This window comes from Tamandua tetradactyla, chromosome 1, assembly GCF_023851605.1.
Source record: "Tamandua tetradactyla isolate mTamTet1 chromosome 1, mTamTet1.pri, whole genome shotgun sequence".
Classification (NCBI taxonomy): domain Eukaryota; kingdom Metazoa; phylum Chordata; class Mammalia; order Pilosa; family Myrmecophagidae; genus Tamandua; species Tamandua tetradactyla.
The window spans coordinates 99,957,239-99,985,023 of NC_135327.1; the positions used below are offsets into that span (position 1 = coordinate 99,957,239).

General features: G+C 36.1%; 1 protein-coding gene across 2 annotated transcripts; it reads right to left on the reverse strand.

Moving 5' to 3' along the window:
- Positions 1–94: 94 nt before the first annotated feature.
- On the reverse strand, positions 95–26,723 carry FAM221A (family with sequence similarity 221 member A). Of its 2 annotated transcripts, none has more exons than XM_077121642.1 (7): positions 26,460–26,723; positions 19,912–20,085; positions 19,139–19,329; positions 17,372–17,578; positions 6,189–6,293; positions 3,945–4,027; positions 95–330 (listed from the first exon to the last, which is right to left on the reverse strand). In XM_077121642.1, the coding sequence occupies exons 1-7, from the start codon at positions 26,609–26,611 to the stop codon at positions 262–264; spliced, it is 981 nt and encodes a 326-aa protein (XP_076977757.1). In that variant the 5' UTR covers positions 26,612–26,723; the 3' UTR covers positions 95–261. The 2 variants fall into 2 exon arrangements, with proteins under 2 accessions (XP_076977757.1, XP_076977766.1); XM_077121651.1 differs by lacking the exon at positions 26,460–26,723 and adding an exon at positions 23,145–23,320.
- Positions 26,724–27,785: the final 1,062 nt, after the last annotated feature.

The following is a 27,785-nucleotide window of genomic DNA, read 5'->3' on the forward strand; positions in this document are numbered from 1 at the left end:
TTTACAGCACTTTCAGGTTTTGACACATATGAAAATAACCTCATTTGTTAGGAAAGAAAAAAGTATTTACAAAGCAGTAAATTATGAATTCTGATAAAAGCAATATAAAGTATTTTCATTTAAATAAATTAAGGAAACATACCAGTAAGACATTTTTATACAGTAAAAGAAGTAAATTGGAAGAATAAAAACTATATCATATATTTAAATAAACATGAAAAAGATATATTTGTATGATGACTTTAATTTCCTCAATAATCTTCATGAAGGTTTTGTAGCTGATGGTAACGGTGCTTTTCCTTTCTGCTTAGCAGCCTTTCCCATTTTTGTCTATAAATTCAAAATATTTATTGACATAATAAGAATTTGTAAAACATTTCCTAAAGAAAAAAGTTTGTACACACCTCATTTAGATTCATATCTTATGTATCACAACTATTTCACATGATTTTTTAGCAGTGAATCTAAATTTTAAGCTGTTCAATATTAAAGCCAAAATTTGATTGCTGAAGGGACACATTTACATGTTGTAAATATGGTTTGATTTCAATTTAATGGAAAAGTTTTAAGAAAAATAACATATAAATGAGTATTACTTGACAGAAAATGAAGAAATTAATTTCAATTGCCACTAAAATTTAGGGAAAAAATGTTTAAACAAATAACCTTACATCTAGACTATACACGTTTTCTATAGGGTCATAGAATACACCTAATCTGGCTGGAAAATCTGTGAATATGGACTGCCTATAAATCTAGTGTGTACATTCCACAAGGATCATTTTGAAGGTCTTGTCTTTCTCAATTGCAGCTGAAGCAAAGAATAAGTACCCATACTCTAAGGAGTCTCTGTCTAGCTTTTTTAGACTCATATAGACCCTTCCCAAGGGATAAAAGATCACAGGGTGCACAAAGCCCACCTGCCCCTTATTTTCCACCACTCACATACACACACACAAATTCCCAGAGGCCTTACCCCTACAAGAGAAGGATAGAGAAAACAAGGGGTATGGCACGTGGAAGGTAGGGTGTCCTTCCTTCTAGGGTGATAGGAAATAATACCAAGAAGCTAGGAGGAACCTGTAAAACCAACTTCCCCAATCCCATCAAATTATAAATAATAAATTTCCACTAATAAAATCAGCTTAATCTCACCTGTCTCTTCCACATTTTTCCCATCTCTCTCCTCTTCATCCTCAATCAGAAAGCATAACTCCTACAGTGTGTAACAGATTACCCAAAGGAACACCAAAGGACAACTTATTCTAAGGCAAAGACTAAAGGCTTTCATGTCAATGAATAGGCTTTGAATCCAACCGCTACCGTTTATAAACCATTTGGGCAAGTTATTTAGTCAAAAATTTTCATATTTTTAAAAAGATCATAGTAATATTTCTCAAAGGTTGTTCTGAAGGTGTCTAAGATCTAGACACTTAATAAGCACTCAGTAAATGCTAATCCCTTTCCTCTCTCATTTAAGACCAAGTGCTGGATTGGAATAACATTAGAAAAGATCAAAGAAGCTAAAAAATAAACAAAAGCCAAAACAGCCTTTATGCATTGGAAATAGTACTTAGCAAATACATTCATATAGATCCCTATGGGCAAAGATAACCTTCCTCATCTTCATTTTTTAATTTTTAATTTTTTTAAATTTCCTGGCACTAATACTGCCTTGCACTCAGTAGACCTTTCATAACGGTTTGCTGAATAAATTCCCTTTTCTTAAGAAATGAAACCAGAGATCATCCACAGTGGAAGAAAATAATTTAGTCTGAAATAAAACAAAGCAACTCTTAAATAATATGCAAAATAAGTTGGTAAACCATGTCACCACAAAGTCTTGAATTATCAAAGCACATACTAGGCTCATACTAGATTCTTTCCTACACCAAATGTTACTAATGATCAGCAAAGAATACAAGCCTTTTTTTTTTTTTTACAAGACACAAATGCAGCATTCCTTTCTGGATGGGTCCTAAACCCATCAGACACAGTCTCCTATTTGTCCCTTTTTCCTCAATGGTTTGCACCTTGGTTTTGGAGAAACTGACTAGTACTATTAATAGGTATGGTACATACCAACTCAGAGGAAGTTGTTTAGGTTTGGGCTTTTTAGTTTTTACACTTCATTTATCACATAGGCTGGGGAATTGATAAGCTAAATCTCATAAATCCATAAATTCAAGTCACACAACCTGGACAGTTATAAGCTACATCTCATAAATCCCCATAAATTTCAGATTTACTTATAGTTAGCCATCTGGATGGACCAGGTATATTCTGCTAAAACATTCACATACAAGAACTTCTCTCATTATCTTCCTACTAATAAGCACTATTGGCAAGTTTTCCAGGTAGTCAATACTACCCAGGCTTCTGGAGGAGAGAGAGAGAGAGAGAAAGAGTTAGAACCCAATCTCCCATAAATCTATGAAGAAAAATTGAAACACAACTGTGAATGTGTATGTTCTAGGAGTAGGGGTTAATTTGATTAAGTCATCCTTGATTCTTGATGATAAGGCTGTTTTTTACTTTTCTTTCATCACTCTGATCATTCTACCTCATTCCTTGACATCCTATTACTACCTCTTTCCCTTAGTAAAGAGCATTCCAAAAGAATTTTCTGCAAAAACTGAAATGTTTTATATCTACACTATCCAAAAAGATAGCCTCTAACTTCTGTAGCTATTAACAATGAAGAAATAGGCCTAGTGTCACTGCAGAAACAATTTTTAATCCTATTTTCTTTAAATTTAAACTTAAATATTCACACATAGCAAATGGCTACAGCACATATATAGAACATTTCCACCATTACAGAAAGTTCTATTGGATAGTACTGCTTTAAATCACATTCCAGGATTACCCCCTCTAATACAAAATTCATTAGGGCAATGAAGCTGATCTGTTTTCAACTCACTTCCTCTACTCTTGGGATTCATCTAATGTTCTCCTTTTCCACACCTTCAGTTACTCAACAAATTCTTATTTAAGAGTCATAGACGATACAACCTCAGTGAAAAGACTGTCTTTACTTTCATAGAGCTTATTACCTAGTTAGATAATAAATACCCATAAAGCAATTTTAAAAGAATCATAAGGAAAGCACTTTGGGGAATGTACTATACGGCTGGAATACCATCCCCCATACCTTATCAAGCCAGTATTCTTTGATCTAACAACACAGAAACAAACAAAATTCAAAAACACAAATATGCCATGAAACATTCTCAACATAACATGAACGGAGCCCTCCTCAGGCATGGACTCTCCACCACTCAACAGTACAAGTTACTTGGCATGCATGAACATGAAAATCAATCATATCTCTGTTAATGTTTTCAATTTTCCAAAAATATTTATTAGAAACTTATTATGAACAAGGAACTACACTAGATGCTGGGGAAAATAGGAAGTTGAATAAAGTGCCATACTTATCCCCAAGGAATTTATAATCTGGTACAGAATTGATGAAAATTATCATTACTGAAAGTAGTAAATACACCAATACTGTGGTTGTTGAGCTTTGGATATTGTTTGGAAATTATGTTTATATTTACTGTTCTGTTTCTTAAAGGCTATGGGGTAATTTTAACTTAAATCTGTACAGATCTGTATTTAAGAAAAAAAAAGCCTATAAGAAGAAATACTATATATTAAAGAATTCAAGACACATAGAATTTACAAATCTGATGGTTGTTTATTATTGACTTATTTGTAGATTTAATCAATCTTTATGCCCTCCATGAATTAACTAGTGAATTATATATCATGAGTCATTAATTGTCTAAACTGTTGCAAATTAGCCTCAAGGCCTACTACCAGCTATAAGTAAAGACTTTATAAATTATTCTTAATAATCACAATCAATATATAATCATTATATGGTGTCTTTGTTGCAAGGAAATGCTTTACACAAGCACATTTCCTCAAAGACCTACCCTTTCCTGGTATCGTCTTTCAAAGAAAACCATGTCGTCCTCTTCAGATCTCCTTAAGGAAGAAACTTGACTACTTGTACCTACTAATAAGGAAAAAACATCTAAGTAATGTATATAATTATGAATTCCCCAGCAATAATAAAAGACAGCTTTCCTCCTACTGGATGATGTTTTATTTTACAAAGTAGAAATGAGCTCAATGAATAATTGGTACTACTACCTAGTTATTTTCTTAGAAACAATGGTATAAGACAAAAATAATTTTCACTGGCAAACATTCTTCAAATATTCAGTTGGTTCATATTATAAATTTCAAATAAGAGCATATTTAGTTTCGTTCAACTACTTTTCACATTTTATATCTAAACTAGAAATCGATGTTACTCTATATCAGATAAGGCACAGAAGTAATTATTAAACTATTGTGGCTTTGTAAAGGCAACCATAAGTGATATTACCTGTTTTGAAATTTTTCAAAACTAAAATCATTTTAGCCACTTTACATGATATTTTCCATGATTTATAAAACCAAACAAGCAGTAGTTTATGTGCTAGAAAGAATTTAAAATTGCTTCAAGGAGGAAAACTCTGATTTTCTTTTTAAGTAAGTACCCCAAGAGTCTACTTCCATGGAAAAGTTCACCTTCTTTGGAGGTGAACATCTTGGTTGAATCTCTTCATTTCCAGAACAGAATATCAATCTCACCAGCTGTTCTTCTGGTTTCTGAAGCATATGGATTCACTTTCAACCAGGAACACAAAAATCACTGAACTTTAAACAATCGCCACAGAATGTAATCATACTCTTTCAACAATTTATTTATTTAGCCTATGACAGACTCTCCTATATTAGAGTGCATTTGGCTTTTGTCAAAGGTGGCCATCAGAAATGAGCAACCATATGCTGCATTTGATGGGGGAAAAAGTTTTTGAGGACACTGATCACTGCATCACTGAGGGTCACTATACAAATTTCTTTAAAATCCAGCTGTCATGGTCAGGTTCATGTGTCAACTTGACCAGGTGGTGGTACCTGTTTGTTTGGTTGGGCAAGTGCTGGTCTGTCTTTTGCTATGAGGACATTTCATAGAATTAAATCATGATCACATAGGCTACATCCACAGCTGATTCCATTTGTAATCAGCCAAGGGGAGTGTCTTTTTTAATGAGTGATGCTTAATCTAATCCCTGGAAGACTTTTAAGGAGGATTCAGAAGAGACAGGCTCTCTTCCTGCTTTGGCCAGAGAGCCTCTTCTGTGGAGTTCGTCCAGACCCTCCATCGGAATCGTCAGCTTCACAGCCTGCCCTACAGACTTTGGACTCTTCATTCCCACGGTTACATGAGACACTTTTATAAATTTTATATTTACAAATATTTCCTGTTGATTCTGTTTCTCTAGAGAACCCTAACTAATACACCAGCATTGGCATAACTTTTGTCAGCACTGAGAGACTCATATTTTTTCCTTTCTAATAGTAAAAATTAAATTGATCTCATCTTCCTTTGTGCCTTGACTACCATTACACTCAGTCAACAATAAAGCTTAATGCAGCAATTATAGCAACCCTGAAAGGTGGCACAATTGTGTCCTTTTTCTTGGTTTTGATGTCTGACTTCTATCTATATTTTCTAATTACTTCATTGCATGTTGTTTTTGTAAGTAACCTTAAAATCCCTTGTGAAAAATGTCAGGGTATATGAAAATATGAATAAATCAAAGAAAATTATCATTTAAAAATATTTTTAAATATTAAATACTTCATAAACAGTACACATACCTTCAAAGTTTCTTCTTTTTGTTTCAGTAAATAGAGAACTACCGCTGGAAAATGAAGTCTATTTTCTCTTAATTAAGAAATGATCAATCTTGCTAACTTTTGACTACACTGGACTTCATGCCCAGTGAGAAAGCCCAAAGGACCGAGGCCCTAGAGGGCTCTCCTATTCAAGCAGCTCAGAGCAACAAGATGCCCCAGAATCCAGTTTTAAAACAAAATTACACTATTATCAGAACCCACATAAATCTGAGATTTAGTAATTTTTCCCAAAACAAAATGAAGTTGCTTACTTTTTGTCAGTGCCTGGCCAATACAAAGGAAATACAAAAGTAAAATGACAATGATTCACTTGAAATTTAATTGAGGTAAAACTGGAAAAAAGAGAGACGCCTAGAAAAATGAATCAAGGCTCTATATTTTTATTATCTACATCCAAAAATACTTCCTCAATTTAATTCAGTTACCATCTGTTAGTTTTGCTTGAGGACTAGATGATGCCAGAAATGCTTTTAGAAATGGGTGATCCATGGCTGTGACTGAAGAGTCTAAAAATTCAACTGAAGGTACACCTGAGAAAAACAAAATATATGAAAAATAAAAATTAAATCTCTATTTGTAAGGATACTATCAAATTATTTCTAATATGAAATAAGTTAGAACCTCAGTAGAACAAAAAGAAATTTTTACTTAGAATTTTATCTGTCACACAAAAGCAAAAAGATAAAAGTAGTTTTGAACTTTTCAGCACATTTCTCAGAGACTTTGTCACAGAACAAAATATTATGCACTAATACAAATGTATGTCAGAAAAGATATACAGTCATATAACTATCAAAAGCAAGACACACAAGATAAGTAAATTCTACTAGAAGAGAGTAGAGTACGTGTACTTTTACTCTATTACTTACTAGAAAATCATCTAAAAAACATTCATCTAAAAAGTATGAAAAATAAAAAAGAAAACTCCTAAATGAAACAAGGGAACATCCACAACTCCAAACCACAAACTACAAAGACCAACTGCTACATCCATTGGCTTTTACACCAAGAAGAAGGAAGCTACAGAGAAAATTTGTAATTGCTCTAGCTTCACAAACCATCACCTCCCACACACCACTTTTGGCCACCCCTATATAGGTAAAGGAAAGGATATAAATTCTTAGTCTATTGGTTTAAAACTTAGTGTTATCTTACAATGTAAACAGTGTGAGACAATTGCTCAGTCATTCCAATTCATTTGAGAATGTTCTCAGGGACTGACAAATTTTTCAAGATCAATCAGCAAAAACTGCAGATAAATATGTTAGGTGATTCCTTCAAATTCTGTATGTACTATAAAATAAAGCAGTTAAAACTATTTTATCAAGTAATCTCATGAAGTATATATTTTAATTAAAATCAATCTTTATCTTGATATAAAATGTTTAATATTTTCTCTCTATTATTAAGAAAAAAAGAAAATATATCCTAACAGCCAGATCCATTATTTTTAGTTGTTTATATATTTTTCATTTGCTGAATTCCTACTATCAAGAACATAATTCTTATATTCTTAATATTTTAAATTAATTATTCACAAAAGCCAAACAACAAAATTTGATATGCACACACCAGTGCATATCACATACATCACACACACATAGATTTATCAGAAAAATATGCTTTTATCATTGCCTTGGCTTCATAAATTAGCTATAATTTTAGCCATCTTATTATAAATGAATGATAAACATCATTGATTTATCTTATTTCTGTAACTTACTTCAAAAATGCAAAAATGTATGTTAGGTTTAAATTAAAAAAACATAGAATGTACAACACAGAGTGACTTCTAATGTAAACTATGAATAATTAATGTTATAATTATATGTTTTACAACTTTAACAAAGGTATCCTACTAATACAAAATGTTTTTTAAAATAATTTGCAAAAATCACTGAAAGATTATTAAACACCCTAAGATTCAGGAGTATAACCCACAACAAATGCAGCACATGATGAAAAAGTAATGGATTTGGTGATGACAGCACAATACTATAAATATAATTAATACTGAATTATACACTTAATAGCAAGTAGCTAAAAGGGAAAATTTTAAGTTCTATATATGTTACAATAAAAATTTAATAAAGCAGCATAAAAGTTGCTTTTTTAATAAACAAACAATAATCAGTTGGAAAATAAAATGGAAGAAAAAGGTCCATGTATAATAGCTGCCAAAAGAAAGATGTAATACCTAGGAACAAACTTAAGAAGAGCCATGCAAAAGTCTTAAGAAGATAACTTCAGAACTCTATTTAGAAGAGGACAAATAAATGAAGAGTCTCGATTTTTTAAAAAACAACAATCATTCCTAGAATACACTTTCAACGTGATCTCAATTAAATAACAGAATATTTTTGTAACCTCACAAAATGATGCCAAAGTTCTGAAAGAATTAACAGATCAGGAAAATTCTAAAATAACAAAATAAATTCACAAATATTAATTAATTTATTATAAAGTTATAGTAATGAAAACCATATGGTAGTTGCACAGAAATGACAAAAATAAAAGAGACTAAGCAGCCCAGAACAATCTCTGGGTTGAACCCAACCCTACTACTTACAAGCTGAATGACACAGGGTAAACTGCTTTACTTCACCATGCTGATTTTCCTCATTTATAAAATGGGATAATAGCCCCTACCTAACAGAGGACAAAATGGTATATGTAAAGGAGTTGGAATTACACCCAGCACACAAAGCTGCAATCATCATCATGTTTTCCCATGCTTATTTGGTTTTCTAAGAACCTTGCAGGAACCCCAATCACGCAAACATGAGAACTGCAAAAGGATTTGTTTACAGGGTTTAAGAAGCTAGTTGTAAAATTAGAGGGAGAATGCCCAAAAATATCAAGACAATTTTGAAAAAGAACACAAACAGGAGTTACCATACCAGATATCAAAACACACTATGAAGCTATAATAATTAAAACTGTGTAATACTGGCAACATATAAACAAATAGGCCAATGGCACAAAATAGAGAATATGAGAGACTATGATAAAGGTGAAGCTTCAAATCATTTGGGAAAGAATGGTGTTTGGACAACTGGCCACCAAATGGAACACAACTGAAGTTAGACAAACGTATCCTACACTTTCACAAAAAATAAGTTCAAGATATAGGAAAAAGCAAAACTTAAAAACAAAAACCTTGTCCAGCTCTGCAAGAAACTTGGCTTCCTAAAAGATATATTGCAGACATGACTTTTTGCAAGATTCCCAGTGAAGATGGACCAGAAAATATTGTAGGTTTCCTCAAGTCCACCAAATAATCAACTTTGGTATTCTTTTCCTGAGTAAAACATATTATACTATCATCACTATTCCAGATGAAATTTGATCATTTATTCATCTGGACATCATTCATTGATCCCCCAAAATGTGCCAAGCATATCTCTAGATGCTGGGGATAAGAAGACAAATCAGATACAGGTTCTACTTTCTGGAATAAACCTCCCAGACTTTCAAAAGAGTCATGTAAAAGAAAAACATGATGATGACTTCCGGAGAAGATGGCGGCTTAGTAAGACGCGCGGGTCTTAGTTCCTCCTCCAGAAAAGCAACTAAAGAAACAGAAACAATACGAAACAGCTCCCGGAGTCACGACAGAGACCAAAAAGACAGCGTACCCCATTCTGGAACAGCTGAACGGGCAGGGAGAATCTGCTGCGGTGAGCTACCCGAGGGGCGCGCGTTTTCCCGGCCGGGGCGGCTGGCGACTGGGGTCGCCTCCACGCACGTGGCTCACCAGCCTGACTGGGAACGTTGGATAGCGGGGCCCTCCCGTCACGCTTGGCGTTTCGGGCCAGCTGGGCAATTAGGACCGGCACTCTCCCAAGCCGCGGCGGCCAGCGACCCCCACCTTCACGCACGGTTTCCCGGGCCGACTGCGGTGCAGACAGACGAGCACCACGAGCGCCACCTACTGGGGAGGAAAAGAAAAACAGAGCCCAGAGATTTCACAGAAAAAGCTTTCAACCAGCTGCGTAACACACCCAGGGAAATCTGATCAAATGCCCAGACACCAGCAGAAAATAATGGATGACGCTCGGAAAATTGAAGATATGGCCCAGTCAAAGGAACAAACCAATAGTTCAAATGAGATACAGGAGCTGAGACAACTAATGCTGAATATACGAACAGAAATGGAAAAATTCTTCAAAAACCAAATCAATAAATTGAGGGAGGACATGAAGAAGACATGGGCTGAACAAAAAGAAGAAATAGAAAATCTGAAAAAACAAATCACAGAACTTATGGGAGTGAAGGACAAAGAAGAAAAAATGGAAAAAACAATGGATACCTACAATGGTAGATCTAAAGAGACAGAAGCTACAATTAGTGAACTGGAGGATGGAACATCTGAATTCCAAAAAGAAACAGAAACTACAGGGAAAAGAATGGAAAAACTTGAGCAGGGGATCAGGGAACTGAATGACAATATGAAGCGCACAAATATACGTGTTGTGGGTGTCCCAGAAGGAGAAGAGAAGGGAAAAGGAGGAGAAAAACTAATGGAAGAAATTATCACTGAAAATTTCCCAACTCTTATGAAAGACCTAAATTTGCAGATCCAAGAAGTGCAGCGCACCCCAAAGAGAATAGACCCAAATAGGCGTTCTCCAAGACACTTACTAGTTAGAATGTCAGAGGTCAAAGAGAAAGAGAGGATCTTGAAAGCAGCAAGAGAAAAACAATCTGTCACATACAAGGGAAACCCAATAAGACTATGTGTAGATTTCTCAGCAGAAACCATGGAAGCTAGAAGACAGTGGGATGATATATTTAAAATACTAAAAGAGAAAAACTGCCAACCAAGACTCCTATATCCAGCAAAATTGTCCTTCAAAAATGAAGGAGAAATTAAAACATTTATAGACAAAAAGTCACTGAGAGAATTTGTGACCAAGAGACCAGCTCTGCAAGAAATACTAAAGGGAGCACTAGAGTCAGATACGAAAAGACAGAAGAGAGAGGTATGGAGTAAAGTGTAGAAAGAAGGAAAATCAGATATTATATATATAATACAAAAGCCAAAATGGTAGAGGAAAATATTATCAAAACAGTAATAATACTAAAAGTTAATGAACTGAATTTCCCAATCAAAAGACATAGAATGGCAGAATGGATTACGACCCAGCAATACCACTGCTAAGTATCTACTCAAGGGACTTAAGGGCAAAGACACAGACGGACATTTGCACACCAGTGTTTATAGCAGCATTATCTACAATTGCAAAGAGATGGAAACAGCCAAAATGTTCATCAACAGACGAGTGGCTAAACAAACTGTGGCGTATACCTACGATGGAATATTATGCAGCTTTAAGACAGACTAAACTTATGAAGCATGTAATAACATGGATGGACCTAGAGAACATTATGCTGAGTGAGTCTAGCCCAAAACTAAAGGACAAATACTGTAAGGTCCCACTGATGTGAACCGACATTTGAGAATCAGCTTGGAATATATCATTGGTAACAGAGACCAGCAGGAGTTAGAAACAGGGTAAGATAATGGGTAATTGGAGCTGAAGGGATACAGACTGTGCAACAGGACTAGATACAAAAACTCAAAAATGGACAGCACAGGGCGGGCCGCGGTGGCTCAGCGGGCAAAGTGCTTGCCTGCTATGCCGGAGGACCTCGGTTCGATTCCCGGCCCCAGCCCATGTAACAAAAAACGGAAAAACAAAATACAATAAAACAAGAAAATGTTTAAAGATGTTTCCCTTTCTTCCTTCCTTCCTTCCTTCTATCCTTCCTTCCTTCTCTCTGTCTTTCCTTAAAAAAAAAAAAAAAAAAAAAAAAATGGACAGCACAATAATACCTAAGTGTAATGTAACTATGTTGGAACACTGAATGAAGCTGCACCTGAAATATGGTTTTTTGTTTGTTTGTGTGTTTGTATCTTTTGTTTTTGTTTTTTTTCTTTTTCCTTTATATATATATATATATATATATATATTATTAGTATTATTATTTTAATTCTCTTCTCTATATTAACATTCTATATTTTTTTCTGCTGTTTTGCTAGTTCTTTTCCTAAATCGATGCAAATGTACTAAGAAATGATGATCATACATCTATGTGATGATACTAAGAATTACTGAGTGCATTTGTAGAATGGAATGATTTCTAAATGTTGTGTTAATTTCTTTTCTTTTTTTTTGATTAATAAAAAAATTTAAAAAAAAAGAATGTATATGCTTATATGTTGTTTTATCAATAAAAATTAAAAAATAAAAAACAAAAAAAAAAGAAAAACATGAATAGCAATGCAACATGATAAGTGCTGTAATTGAATTATAGAAAAAAATGGAACTTCTAAGGAATCAATTTTTTACCAATTAGCCACTTCCCAAGGAAAAATAATGTTAATCTAAATCATTATTTAAATTGCCTGACTTACTAAAGATGTTCTGGGACTAGGGAAATATAAAACTATCTTACATTGCTGAAAAAAACCCAAATTGTTTACTGCTAAGACATCTTTACATTATTTTAAGAATGAAACACCTTCCCATTAAGGTAATGACTTTATAAGAGTTAAAGAATTATGCCTACTTAAGGATAAATTGAGTTTGTTTTCTTTAATAATTCTTAATCATTAGTTATTATTTTCTCAGTTATAAGAAACAAACTATTTTTACATGATTCTGAAGCACTCTATCAGATGTACTTCCTCTAATAAATTACCTTAAAAATACTGCAAAATTTAGACAAAGGACTTCCGGAGAAGATGGCAGCTTATTAAGACGCGCGGGTCTTAGTTTCTCCTCCAGAACAGCAACTAAAGAAACAGAAACAATACGAAACAGCTCCCGGAGCCACGACAGAGACCAAAAAGACAGCGTATCCCATTCTGGAACGGCTGAACGGGCAGGGAGAATCCGCTGCGGTGAGATACCCGAGGGGCGCGCGTTTTCCCGGCTGGAGCGGCTGGCGACTGGGGTCCCCTCCACGCACGTAGCTCCCCGGTCTGACTGGGAACGTTGGATAGTGGGGCCCTCCCTACACGCTTGGCGTCTCGGGCCAGCTGGGCAATTTGGACCGGCACTCCCCCAAGGCGCGGCGGCCGGCGACCCCCCTCCATGCGCAGTTTCCCGGGCCGATTGCAAGATTCGAATTGGCAAGTTAAAGGAGCCACAGCATCTTTTACTGGTGGGACCCGCAGACAGACGGCGCCATGCGCGCCACCTACTGGGCAGGAAAAGAAAAACAGAGCCCAGAGATTTCACAGAAAAACCTTTCAACCAGCTGGGTCCCACACCCAGGGAAATCTGATCAAATGCCCAGACACCAGCAGAAAATAATGGATGATGCTCAGAAAACTGAAAATATGGCCCAGTCAAAGGAACAAACCAATAGTTCAAATGAGATACAGGAGCTGAGACAACTAATGCTGAATATACGAACAGAAATGGAAAAACTCTTCAAAAACCAAATCAATAAATTGAGGGAGGACATGAAGAAGACATGGGCTGAACAAAAAGAAGAAATAGAAAATCTGAAAAAACAAATCACAGAACTTATGGGAGTGAAGGACAAAGAAGAAAAAATGGAAAAAACAATGGATACCTACAATGGTAGATCTAAAGAGACAGAAGCTACAATTAGTGAACTGGAGGATGGAACATCTGAATTCCAAAAAGAAACAGAAACTACAGGGAAAAGAATGGAAAAACTTGAGCAGGGGATCAGGGAACTGAATGACAATATGAAGCGCACAAATATACGTGTTGTGGGTGTCCCAGAAGGAGAAGAGAAGGGAAAAGGAGGAGAAAAACTAATGGAAGAAATTATCACTGAAAATTTCCCAACTCTTATGAAAGACCTAAATTTACAGATCCAAGAAGTGCAGCACACCCCAAAGAGAATAGACCCAAATAGGCGTTCTCCAAGACACTTACTAGTTAGAATGTCAGAGGTCAAAGAGAAAGAGAGGATCCTGAAAGCAGCAAGAGAAAAACAATCTGTCACATACAAGGGAAACCCAATAAGACTATGTGTAGATTTCTCAGCAGAAACCATGGAAGCTAGAACACAGTGGGATGATATATTTAAATTACTAAAAGAGAAAAACTGCCAACCAAGACTTCTATATCCAGCAAAATTGTCCTTCAAAAATGAAGGAGAAATTAAAACATTTATAGACAAAAAGTCACTGAGAGAATTTGTGACCAAGAGACCAGCTCTGCAAGAAATACTAAAGGGAGCAATAGAGTCAGATACGAAAAGACAGAAGAGAGAGGTATGGACTAAAGTGTAGAAAGAAGGAAAATCAGATATGATATATATAATACAAAAGCCAAAGTGGTAGAGGAAAATATTTTCCAAACAGTAATAACACTAAAAGTTAATGGACTGAATTTCCCAATCAAAAGACATAGACTGGCAGAATGGATTACAACCCAGCAATACCACTGCTAGGTATCTACTCAAAGGACTTAAGGGCAAAGACACAGACGGACATTTGCACACCAGTGTTTATCGCAGCATTATCTACAATTGCAAAGAGTTGGAAACAGCCAAAATGTCCATCAACAGACGAGTGGCTAAACAAACTATGGCGCATACCTACGATGGAATATTATGCAGCTTTAAGACAGACTAAACTTATGAAGCATGTAATAACATGGATGGACCTAGAAAACATTATGCTGAGTGAGTCTAGCCAAAAACTAAAGGACAAATACTGTATGGTCCCACTGATGTGAACCGACATTCGAGAATCAGCTTGGAATATATCATTGGTAACAGAGACCAGCAGGAGTTAGAAACAGGGTAAGATAATGGGTAATTGGAGCTGAAGGGATACAGACTGTGCAACAGGACTAGATACAAAAACTCAAAAATGGACAGCACAATAATACCTAAGTGTAATGTAACTATGTTGGAACACTGAATGAAGCTGCACCTGAAATATAGTTTTTTGTTTGTTTGTTTGTTTGTATCTTTTGTTTTTGTTTTTTTTTCCTTTATATATATATATATATTTTTTATTAGTATTATTATTTTAATTCTCTTCTCTATATTAACATTCTATATCTTTTTCTGCTGTTTTGCTAGTTCTTTTCCTAAATCGATGCAAATGTACTAAGAAATGATGATCATACATCTATGTGATGATAATAAGAATTACTGAGTGCCTGTGTAGAATGGAATGATTTCTAAATGTTGTGTTAATTTCTTTTCTTTTTTTTGATTAATAAAAAAAAATTAAAAAAAAAAACCTTAAGAATTAAAATAAAATGAAGGAGAATATATTTATAAAATTGAAGCAGGGAAGGCCTGTCTCCAAACTTCAAAAATTGTTTAAAAAAAAAAAAAGACTAAAAGATAAGTGAAAGATTGGGAGAAAATTTCTGAAAAACAAATAACAAAGGATTAGTTTGTGTAACATATAAAAGACTTTCTATAAATCTAGAAGACAAGATTAAAAAGAAAAAAGCATCAGGCAATGTACAGAAAGAGAAACAGCCCATTAAACGTTTAAAGACCTCTTCTCAGTAACAACTAGGGAAATGTTTTAAACAATGATAACACTTTTCAAACATCACATTGCCAAAAAATTAAGTTTGGTAATATAAAAGATTAGCATAAACGTGAAGAAACAGGTAAACTAAAACAAACCAGAAGTATAAACAAGTAGAGTATTTTTGGAGGGCAATTAGGCAAAATATACTAAAATTTTTAGTGTGCACATACTTCAACCCAACAATTCCACCTCCGTATATCTACCTTCAAGGCAAATTTACACAAGTATACAAGGAGACAAGGTCAAGGGTTTTCTTGGCAGAATTGTTTGTAATGGCAAAAAAAATGGAAACAACCTAAATGCCATGAACAAGGAAATGGGTCTATTAATATATCTATGACGTGGAATATATTTCTTTAATGCAGCAGTTAAAAAGAATGAAGTAATTCAGAAATAAATCTATGCATCTATTACCAATTAAATGATTCTCAACAAGGATGCTAAGACCAATCAATGGTGAAAGAATAGTCTCTTCAGCAAATGATCCTGGAAAGTTGAATGTCTGCATATAAAAGAATGAAACTGGACCCCTACCTCACACAATATACAAAACAGTGAAAACATTATGCTAATTGAAATAAGCCAGACACAAAAAGACAAATCTTGTATGATTCCACTCATTTGAAATATCCACAACAGGCAAATTCATAGAGACAGAAAGGAGATCAGGGTTACCAGGGGCCAGGGGGAAGGAAGGAATAGAGTTACTGCTTAATGGCATGGATTTTCTACTTGGGGTGATAAGAAAGTTTTGATAATGAAGGTGGTGATAGCAACACAACAGTTTAAAAGTAATTAATGCCACTGAACTGTGTACTTAAAAATGGTTAAAATGACAAATTTTAAGTTATATATGTTACCACAATAAAATATTTTTTAATGTAGATCTGTGTGTCCTGACAGAATAGGTCTTTAAAAATTTTTTAAGTAAAATAATGTATGTATATATATGTATATGTGTGTGTGTATATATAGATAGATAAATAGTTAGATAGATAAATTGGTATATATATATACAGATAGGTTTAGGTGTCAACTTGGCCAGGTGATGGTGCCCAGTTGTTCTGTTGCTGTGCACTTAAGTCAGCATATGAATTTCAATTGCACAAAGAACCCTCCCGGGGAAAACTGTTTGAACCCAGAAGCTGGGAGAGAAGCCCAACAGACATCACTGTCAGACATTGCTGTGTGTCTTCCCAAATTAATAAATTTGTAACTAAATAAAACCCCTTTATAAAATCCAGTTCATCTCTAGTAAATTGCAGCCTGACCACTTTAGCAAACTAAACAATATATATAAACTATAAAATATTATATTAAAAAAGGAAAACACACATATCAATTGATGAGGGCAAATTGTACTATCCTATAATCTTTTAAAATAAGAAAATATTCCTTTATAGCTATGTAATATTTAATGAAAAATAAAAGTAATATATACTTGTAAAAAATCCACACACAAAGAAGCTTTTAAAGTACTTAGGGAACATATCTTTTCCTTAATCCTACTCAACACTCAGGATCCAGCTACTTTCAAACATTTGAAATATAACCTATGAAACTTGCCCCACATTACTTAAAAGATATGTATGCAAGCGGATATATGTGTGCCCACATATATGTACAGACTGTATATGTGTGCCTATATTATGCATGTGGGGGTGTGATTACATGTTTACACACCCATGTGCATACAGACATGTGAACACATGCCCATATATTAATAAAGTGAGAAGGTTATAACAACAATTGCATATAATCAGTAACAGGTAAACTATATTTCATCAAATAAAAGAATTAATCAACCATTACAATGGATTTGGGCACAGAGATTTGGGTAGAAATTTGGAGGTAAGAGTTATCTTTTCCCTTATGTTTTCTAAAACTTTGATAATGAATATATATATATATATCCTAATAATATGTAATAAACCTTACTTTAAATAAAAATCAAATGAGAAAACATTAAACTTAAGGCACTGAACAAATATAAGGCTTCACCATCGTTAACACACAAAAACAGTAAGACAAGCTTACATTTCACACTTCATCACTTACCAATTCCACTGTCATCTAATCGCATGTAGCCTTCTGCCAGTGAGCTGAAGCCGGTTAATCCTCCCATTGCTGCATAAGGAACATCTTGTCCCACTGGTCTTCCCTGAGATAGTCTTTCTTGCTTAGTTTCCACTACTGTTTCATGGGCATATGCAGGCTGACCACAAGTACAAGTGAAGCAACTATGGAATCCTGAACACTTGGAACCTGAATCAAGGTGTAAAGTGAGTTAACTTTCTAAAAATACAGAGACTGAGCTATCTGCCCTAAGGACAGTTAGCTTGGGAAAGCCACCCAAAGGGTCTCTGATTCTCTGTCCTCTTGTAACTCTTACCATCTACCCCTAAAACCCTCCCAGCCACTGCTCTTACTTCTGAAGGGCTGTAAAGTGATAAGAGAACAAGCAGCAGGAAAAAAAAATTGGAAAAAAAAAAAAAACTAAGGCTAAAAGAAGTTGTGCTAAACAATGGAGACTCCTGAGAAATGCAGAACTACACTTCAAATACTGCTTTAGAGGCAAGTATGGCAGGGACAGCACCAGGCCAAGAGATAACGTGGATTAACCCTCCAAAAAAGCCATTCTCTATGGCAAACCCACAGAGACAGAAATCATGCAATGAAAAGGAAGAAATACTGATACATGCTACAACATGGAAGAATCTTACAAACATTATGCTAAATGAAAAAGTCAGTCACAAAAGACCACATTTGTATGATTCCACTTAAATGAAATATCTAGAATAAGCAAATCCTTAGAGACAGAGAGTAGTGGGGCTAGGGGCAGGAGAAATACGGGGTGACCGCTAATGGGTATGAGGTTTCTTTTTGGGATAATAAAGTGGTCTAAAATTGATCATGGTACTGGTTGCACAATCTTGTGAAAGTACTAAAAGTTATTAAATTGGATACTTAAAAGAATAAATTGTAGTTATGTGAATTATACATCAGTAAAGCCTTTTTTTTTAAGTCGTATTGGAAAGAGGGTCAGTATATAGCATTTACTGACAAAACATTGACTCATTCACACTTCTGACAAATGTATATGGGAAGCAATGCACATAAGTAAAGAAGTTTCATGTAAGTACTTCCCTACTAAGCCAGCAAAGCACATTTATTCCTGCCACTGTCATTAAAAATGACATTACATATTTACACACAATTATCTCAACTCACACTACTAAGAAAAACAACTGAAATGACTGTCTCTTGAAAAAAACTACCAGACTAACACCTTATCTACTTCACAAGATTTTCAAAAGGATGATCAAACAAAAGGGCATATGGGATGGGAATTGTGATTTAGGTGTAGGTGCTAAGGTAAGTATAGTATCCTTACTATAACATATGAAATGTTAAAACTTTCATGTTAGATTTTGCTTTTCTTATCAGCCTATGTGTTAGGCAAAACACAATAATCTACCATCCAATCAAATTTTATTTTTACTAAAAAATGCTTTTTAAAAATCTTTAAATAGAATTCAGTTGATTAAACTCCCATTAATAAAAAATTTGAAACAGTTCAAGTCTAGAGATTCTTTCAAATCTATTATGTTTATTTACATTATTTGAATTGTATGAGATTAGAGGTTACAATTGCACAGAATACAAATAACTGTTTTTCCAAAAGAATTAAATTTTAGACCATCTATCCACTGAATTTTTATTTTAATATTGACTCTTATGACCCAAACTGAAATAAAGTCATGATAAATATTAAAGAAATAAAAACATTATTGTATCTGTTTGTTTATTAATACTGTAACTCACATGCATTGCACAGAAAGCCCGGCACAGCACTATGCTGATCCGTAAAATGCTTACACCTGCAGCGAATGGGCTGCGAACCATTCAAAGGGACGTAAAGGTAGCCCCGGCACAAGCAGCCAGTCACTTGGCAAGGCAGATGAATGGGATGCTGCTGTGGAACCGTTTCAAAGTCAGTTTTATGTTGCTTATACCTAAAAAAAATTTAAAAGAAAGAAATATACACATATGCACTATTTTTTTTTTACATGACAATTTCTATACCCTAAATGTGAATATGAGGTTTCAAAAGCAAATGTGATTCTTTTTTATTTTCACCATTTGGTGATCTGGTTAGTAAGGTGAAAAGAAGCCCGATTACATGGAGTATTTCTTTTAGTTTTGTTGTTTGGTCAAATCTTCACCATTTTAGATATTTATTTTAGTTATTTTAGAAGAATTTTAATATAAAAAGACATATCATTCCCTTAACATACTTAGCACTATAGATTCTTTAAAATAGAAGCATGACTTAGGAGTATGAAAAACGTTATTTAAATAAATTTTAAAAAAAGGGAGCTCTGTCTTCTCCCTTGCCCTCTGGGGGGTAGAGGTAGACTCTGCTCCCTGGCCTACCTATACTACTTTATATAATTCTTAGTAAATTAAATACTAGGCCTATTTCTAAATGTTTCTCAGTCATCATTACAAATAGTACTATTTATAGAAGGAAGATATGCTCTGGTATGGTTTTATAGTTTCTAATCATCAGAAAACTTAGCAATAAAATATCTTACCTATGTGTACAAAAACATAGGGTCTCTGGGCCCACAAGTTTACAATCTATTCCAGTTGGTGAGCGCCAGCTCACATATAATCTATTCTGTAAGCGCATCGGTAAAACTTTTCTCTTATATTCTTCATATTCTTCAGGAGTAAAAAGTTTCCCTCCATCATCCTCACCAACAATTCTATAACAAAAATATTTTCCAGGTTAGAAATACTAAACTCCAAAATTAAACTACACCTGTATGGTCAAACGAAAGGATGCTTCAACTTTCATCTTTTTCTTTAGGCACATGTTCATAGCCAAATTACATAAAAAGGTCATAAAACTATTGATTCACATTTGAAAGAAGATTATAAATAAGAAGCTCAATTCATAATATCTGACTTTACTGATACAGTATTTACCAAAGAATTATCAGGTATTCATTTCAATTTCTCTTTTGATTCTGAAGCACACATGCTCATTCTTTTCATCAAAAGCTAGAGCCTAAAATGCTAAAAGTTCTAACATTTGCCTCCTATAAAAATAATACCAAAAATATAACAATACAGTGATATAAGAAATTTACTATAAGGCAACAATTCTCAAACTATTTGCTCTCGCGATCTAGTTCTTCAAAAGAGCTTTTATTTATGGAGGATTTCTATCAATATTCACCATATTAGAGATTAATATACATTCTCAAAGTATTTATTAATTCATCTAAAAATGAATTATACTTTACATGTTAACATAATGTTAGCATAAATTACATTTTTATGAAAATTATTTTTTTCTAAACAAAAATAATTCAGTTCTAAAAATGGCATTGTTTAACATTTTTGTAAATCTTTCTCATGTCTGCCTTAACAGAAAACTGCTGTATTTTCATATTTACTTCCACATTCAAACTGTTATGATGTTGTTTTGGTTTATGTGAAGAATATCTGGCTTCACAGAGATCATTAGTTTGAAAAGAAAGCATCTTAATAGATTTTTCAGATAATTGAGATATTCTTCTTTGCTATAACCAAAACTAGAGGACAAGTGGTAGTTTCTTAAAGGTTAGGAATCTGAAACCATATTGTGGTAGTTAGATTCAGTTGTCAACTTGGCCAGGGGAAGATGCCTAGTTATAGTTCTGTGGACATGAGCATGTGAACCTCATCTGTTGCTGATTACATCTGCAGTGGGCTAGGAGGTGTGCCTGCTGCAATGAATGATGTTTGACTTAATTGGCTGGTGCTTAAATGAGAGACTCAATGTAGCAGAGCCCAAGCAGCTCAGCCCAGGCCTTGGGAGATGCAGAAAGAAATCACCCCAAGAAAAGTTGTTGGACCCCAGAGGCCTGGAGAGTAGGCCAGCAGAGATTGCCCTGTGTCTTCCTACATAAGAAAGAACCTCAGTTGAAAGTTAGCTGCCTTTCCTCTGATGAACTAATGAAATAAATCCCCTTTTATTAAAAGCCAATCTGTCTCTGGTGTGTTGTATTCCAGCAGCTAGCAAACTAGAACCCATACCAATGAACTTCTTGTATTAGTACACTGAAATTTATTGACCTAGCTTGGAGCAAAAAAAAAGTACCAACACCAAAAAGAAATTACAAAAAAAGATCAATGCAGCAGCCAACATAACTAATGCTCACATTCAACCCCAAACCCTGGGACCTAAAAAGACTCTTGAGTCTACATAAGCCCAAACCCATATCTGTGTGCTGAGCAGTCAGGTTCATCATTTTTTTAAATTCCAGAAGAACCCAAAATTTTATGAGAAAAATTAAGCTACAACTATTTCTATGAAAAGAAACTAAGAGTGGCCTCTCTGGGCAAGGAAACAAAAGAAGTTATTCAAAATTAAAGAACTTTCTCCATGAAAACACCAACCTTTCATACCAAACAGCTTTTCTAACTGGTTATGCCTTTTGTACTTTCAGCAATAATAGATCAGAGTTCAGTTGCTCTAATCCCTTGCTATCACTTGGCCTCAGTCTTCTCAATTATAACCATGGTGACTTATGTCTATTTGTTATTTATCGGTATCTCAATGCAGTTTTAACTTGCATTTCCCTGATGTGTAATAACAGAACAATACACTTATTGACCATTTGGATATCTTCTTCCATGATGCACTTGTTCAAATCTTTTGACCCATTTTAAAATTTGGATTGTCTTTTTCTTATTGAATTGTAGAGGCTCTTTATATATTCTGGATCTGAGTTATTTGTCAGACATAGGTACTGCAATATTTTCTCCCTCTCCATGATCTGCCTCTCACTTTCTTAATGGCATCTTTTGCTAAGCAGTTTTTAATTGTGATGAAATCCAATTTATCAATTGCTTCATGGATACTTTTTCATATCTACTTTAAAATCTATACTTATCCTGAGGTCATGAGGATATTCACCTGTGCTTTATAGTTTTAAACTTAATAGTTTTAGCTTTTACATTTAGGTATGATCCATCTAGAATTTTTTTTTTTTTTTTTTTTTTTTTTTGGGCATAGGCCGGTATCAGGAATTGAACCCAGGTCTCTGGCATGGCAGGCAAAAATTCTGCCATTGAGTAGAATTTATTATTTGAGGTAGGAGACAGTATTCTTCTCCCTCCCTTCAACAGGAATATGCACGTGTTCCAGCACCATTTACTGAAAAGTGGTATAATTTTCCAAATGTCAAACAAATCACTATGGTTTCGTATTACCATTAGGAAATATTTCCAGGCACAGTAAACACCAAGGGTGATGTTCATCACTAAGGACAGAGAATAAAAACCCTATTTAAAATACAATAAGGCTTGGAAATTATAACATTGTTTGGACTTCTTTTCTGATCTGACCAGTTCATTGTTTTATCTTGTAATGTGGCTACAAACTTGTACGAAGGGTAGAAGAAAGGTCAGTTCTGCAAATTTCTTTATATTCTTTCATTGTTATATAACCTTTAATATGTGAAAATATTCCACAACTACTTATTCATTTGGTTAAAAATTCCCCACATTAGCATGACACACGCAATCTACTCTCAAATGTTTAGAAGATAGATATGTACCAAACAGAATAATACAATCAATGTGGCAAAATGTTAAAAGTTCACAAATCTGCATACGTGAGTAGGAAGTATACTGGAGTTCTCTGTAGTATTTCTTAAAGTGTCCTGTAATAAAGAGATTTTTTTAATTCCCTTTAAAAGTTATAAAAAGTGTTGTTTGTAAGATACTACTTAATATTTTGTGCAATTGTGACAATTTGAAAGGATTTACATACCCTAGAAAAGCCATGTTTTAATCTTAATCAGTCTTGCAAGAGCAATGGTTTCTTCTAATTCCTATTCAGCACTATATGCTGGAAACTCGATGATTAGGTTATATCCGTGAAGGTATGATTTAATCAGTTATAGGTATTAAGCTTGATTAGATGAAGACGTGTCTCTACCCATTCTACCTGGGTCTTGATTGCTTTACTGGAATCCTATAAAAAAGGAGACATTTCGGAGAGAATTCCTTTTGAGAATAAGAAGAGAAAGCTGCAAAACCATGACAGAAGGACAAGAGAACCACAAAGTCCACCAGCCAGCGAACTTTGGAGATGAAGAAGGAAAACGCCTCCCGGGGAGCATCATGAAGCAAGAGGCCTGAAGAGGAAGCTAGCAGACATTGCCATGTTCACCACATGCCTTTCCAAGTTGAGAGACAAACCCTGAATGTCATCGGCCTTCTGGAACCAAGGTATCTTTCCCTGGATGCCTTAGATTGGACATTTCTATATCCTTGCTTTAATTTGGACATTTTTATACACTTGCTTTAATTGGGACATTTTCTTGGGCTTACAGCTGTAAATTAGCAATTTCCAAATTTCCCTTTTAAAAGCCATTCTATTTCTGGTATATTGCATTCTGGCACCTAGCAAACTAGAATAGCAATTCATACTTTTCTTTCCACATGTCTTAGCCCTTAGCTGAGGAAGAAAATAAAAGCCAATTCAGAAGTAATGAAATTATCAAAACCTTATCCCTTACTGAAACAATTTAGACACACAACAGTTAAAAAATAAAGGACATTTTATTCTGAGAAATTTGGGGCTATTTCACTTAATTTCTACCAAGAATATACTGATAGGTACTGGAAAGACTTTAAGATAAATGTAGATCTTTTTTTTTTCTTTCTTTCTTTGGCATAGGCAGGCACTGGGAATTGAACTCAGGTCTCTGGCATGGCAGGTGAGAACTCTGCCTAATGAGCCACTGTGGCCCACCAAATGTAGATCTTTAAAGAAAGGTCATACCACATACATGTTCTATAGAACTGCAGCAAAGAAATGATATAAAGAAGACACTGGGTGACCATACAGAAGAACTCAAAAGCTTGCAAAAACAAATGGGAAAACTTATGGGAATGTAAGGCACAATAGAAGAGATGAAAAACACAGTGGAGACATATAACAGCAGATTTGAAGAGGCAGAAGAAAGGATTAGTGAACTAGAGGACAGGGACATCAGAAATCCTACACACAAAAAAATAGACAGGGAAAAGAATGGAAAAATCTGAGCAGGCCTGAGGAAACTGAATGACAGCATGAAGCACATGAATATAGTTAATATGGGTGTCCCAGAAGGAGAAGAGAAGAAAAAGGGAGCAAATACAATAATGAAGGAAATAATCACCAAAAATTTTCCAACTCTTATGAAAGACATAAATTTCCAGATCCAAAAAGCACAGCATAACACAAACAGAACAGATCCAAATAGACCTACTCCAAGACACTTATTAATCAGACTGTCAAATGCCAAAGATCGAGAATTCTGAAAGCAGTAAGAGAAAAGTGATCCACTACATACAAAGGAAGCTCAATAAGACTAAGCACAGATTTCTAAGCAGAAACCACGGAGGTGAGAAGGCAGTGGTATGCTATATTAAATATACTGAAAGAGAAAACTATCAACCAAGAATTATATTATCTGACAAAACTGTCCTTCAAATATGAGGGAGAGTTTAAAATACTCATAAACAGACACTGACAGTTCATGAACAATGCGAGACCTGCTCTACAAGAAATACTAAAGGGAGTACTACAGGCAGATAGGAAGAGATAGGAGAGAGAGGTTTGGAGAAGAGTGTAAACCAGTGCAACACAAACTTTATTGTGTTTACAGAATCCCAAGGAGCTTGTTCAAATACGGATTCAGATTAGTAGATCTGGAGTGGTTCTGAGGTTCTGCAAGCTTGCTATACTTTTGAGTACCATCCCCACCCAACTGCCTCCCACCCAAGCATCTAGGCAAGACCAAATCAGAGATAACTGAGGAAAATAAGATTGTTTTTTTACCTAGACTCACCTTTTTGAAACTTTCCCCATTCTTTCATATCTAGGCACTCAAATCCTATTTTCCTTCACCTTTCCCAAATCCTGATATCGTAAAAGCCTGATAATCTCTTTTATAGCAAGATGTTACAGGTTATTTATGCTTGCAAAAATAATTTCTCACCATGCTCCCCACTAACATTTTCCCAGCCAGGCAAAGAGACTACAACTGAAGGTTCACAATCCACATATCTAAATACTGAAATTATCAGTTACCCCCAACACCCACCGGAAAGAAAAACTCTGGAGACCTGGAGGCTAAAACAGCAGCTCTGCCCAGAGGGCTGAGTGGAAACTTTAACTATCACAGGACTTCCGGGGCTACCTGGACCCACCTGAACAGTGGATGGAGAGTGACCTACAAACTGCTCACACTCACGCCTCGCTTTTCTGGCTCACAATTCCCAGGCAGTTCTGTCCTTTCCTAAAAATTACACCAGCGGTGGTCAGAGGGAGTGCAGTCAGCTGGGGGGCCCGTTTGGTCCAGACATATACACACACATCCTCCTGCTCTCGTCCCGCACAAGCCGGCAGTCTCCCTCCATTCGCTAAGTTTCCCAACTTTCAAAAACCTCTCTTTGGAGACCAAAAAGAAAAATACGTTGCCGCAGGTGCGTCAACCTTTGTCAGGGCAAGAGGGAAGGCTACGTTTCCTGTGTCGGGAGAGGCGTGTGCCCAGAGGCACTAAAACTGCACCACTGGGGTCGTTTTCCAAAACCAGCACCGCGGAGCTTGGAGCACGTTTGGAAGTTCACAACTCACGCTGTTACTGAATTAACGTGCAATCTTGGCATCTGCTAACTTTCGTGGGCGCCGAGTATTGCACATATATGGCTTCTATGGTCATTCAGTGATAACAATTATACCTTTGCATAAATCTGGAGCCGATAATCCCTTTTGGTAAATGGGGAAGTAGAAGAGATTCTTAAACAGCCTCGGGAAAAAACTTAATGAATAAAAAACTTCACTGAGTAAAACTGCGTGTCTTTACAATATTTAATGACAGAAAGAAGGAACGTGAAATTAATCTAAACTTCTCCTAAAGCCCGAATTAGGATTCCGAAAGCCCCAGTGCTCGCCCGTCGGGTGCCCTAGCAGTGCCATCAGCCTTCCTCCCACCTGGAGGACGGGATCCTGAAGTAGCGAGGCAAGCGAGCCCGTCCTCCTCGCTCACCCGAGCCGCTGCGAGCCGCGCCGCCTCCCGGAACCGCGCCGCCTCACCTCCGGTACTCCTGGTACTCGTCCACGGCCGCCGCCCCGCCCGGAGGTAACGTCAGCCGCTCCATGAACCGCAGAGAAGAGAAAGATGCCCGCACTTCGAAGCCTGAGCCCGTCCCCAGTGCGCAAGCGGAGAACCGAGGAGCTAGAACCATCCGGGCACCGGTTCTCGGGGCTGAACCGCCCCTCCCCCCTCACTGGACGCCCCTCCTCCGGCCCGGCTGCATCTCCTCCCGCCCCGGCTGCGCCTCCTCTCTGCTGGGTCACTCCTCCACTCTCCTAGGCCGCCCCTCCTCACGTGGGAGCCACGCCTCCGCCCTCGCGCAGCTCCTCCTCCTGGCCCGACCCCGCCTCTTCCCGCCCGACCCCGATTGGCCCACCGTCTGATTGGCCCGCCCCCGATCGGCCCGCCCCGGGATTGGTCCGCCCGGAACGCTCCGAGGAGCCGGCTGAGCACACAGGGAGCGCGCGCATCTACCTGGCAGCCATGGCTGGGTCAATCAAAAGAGAACCTCTCTTCCAAAGTACAACTCCGCCCCACTTGGGCGCTATTTGTAGCCCTCCACAAGCCTTGCCCTTGTTGTCTTTCCTTTTCCCTGAGCTGTAAGTCTACTTGTAAAGTAATAAGTGACAAGTGAGTGCAATGTGTTGCATATAATGTGGACACAGAGGAAATGGAGTATTTGCAGAGCGCTTTTCACCAAGTCCATCTCTTGAAATGTAAGTGGTTTTGAGAAGGTTCAGATTGTTTCGGGGCCCGCCAGCCATGTTTCCAAAATTGCCGTTTTAAAGACTGTGGTATAAAATTTACAGTCCTGTTCGTTTCCCGGCGCCTGCCCATGCAAAAAAAGAAAAAATTACAGTCCTGAATTTCTGCGTCCAGATGTGTCACAGAGCAACAATGTTCTTCAAAGGAAGTGATAACGTATTTAAGGGGAAACAAATACAATCTCATTAGACTCTGTTTAAGCCTTTAGAAAGACTTTCCACAAAATCAATTTAAATATTGAATTGCCACGGTAATTTGGCCATAATTTGGCTTTAGGAAAAGAGGTAGAAAACCCATCATTACGACAGAAGGAGTTATTGAACAATGACGGTTCCCTGGCCATCAGGATTAGTGCCCTCTATAAATTATCTGCGAAGGAACATCAGCAAACAATAAGAAAACTAATAATATCAACTTCAGTTTACATTATACTGAATGTTGTACGTAAAAAAAAAAAAGCTTTTCTGAATATTTCAGGTTCGAAAAGCAAAATAATTGTGTTTGCACATTATTTAGGTTCTTGCCACGTCTTCCACGCCAACCTCCCTTTTTAGTGTCCC

Excerpts from the sequence above, each read along its gene's own strand:
- FAM221A (XM_077121642.1), bottom strand. The coding sequence starts at position 26,611 with ATGGTTCTAGCTCCTCGGTTCTCCGCTTGCGCACTGGGGACGGGCTCA. Across the intron at positions 20,086-26,459 it reads GAGTACCAGGAGTACCGGAG|AATTGTTGGTGAGGATGATG; the intron begins GTGAGGCGGCGC and ends TTTTTGTTATAG. Across the intron at positions 19,330-19,911 it reads CTATGTTTTTGTACACATAG|GTATAAGCAACATAAAACTG; the intron begins GTAAGATATTTT and ends AATTTTTTTTAG.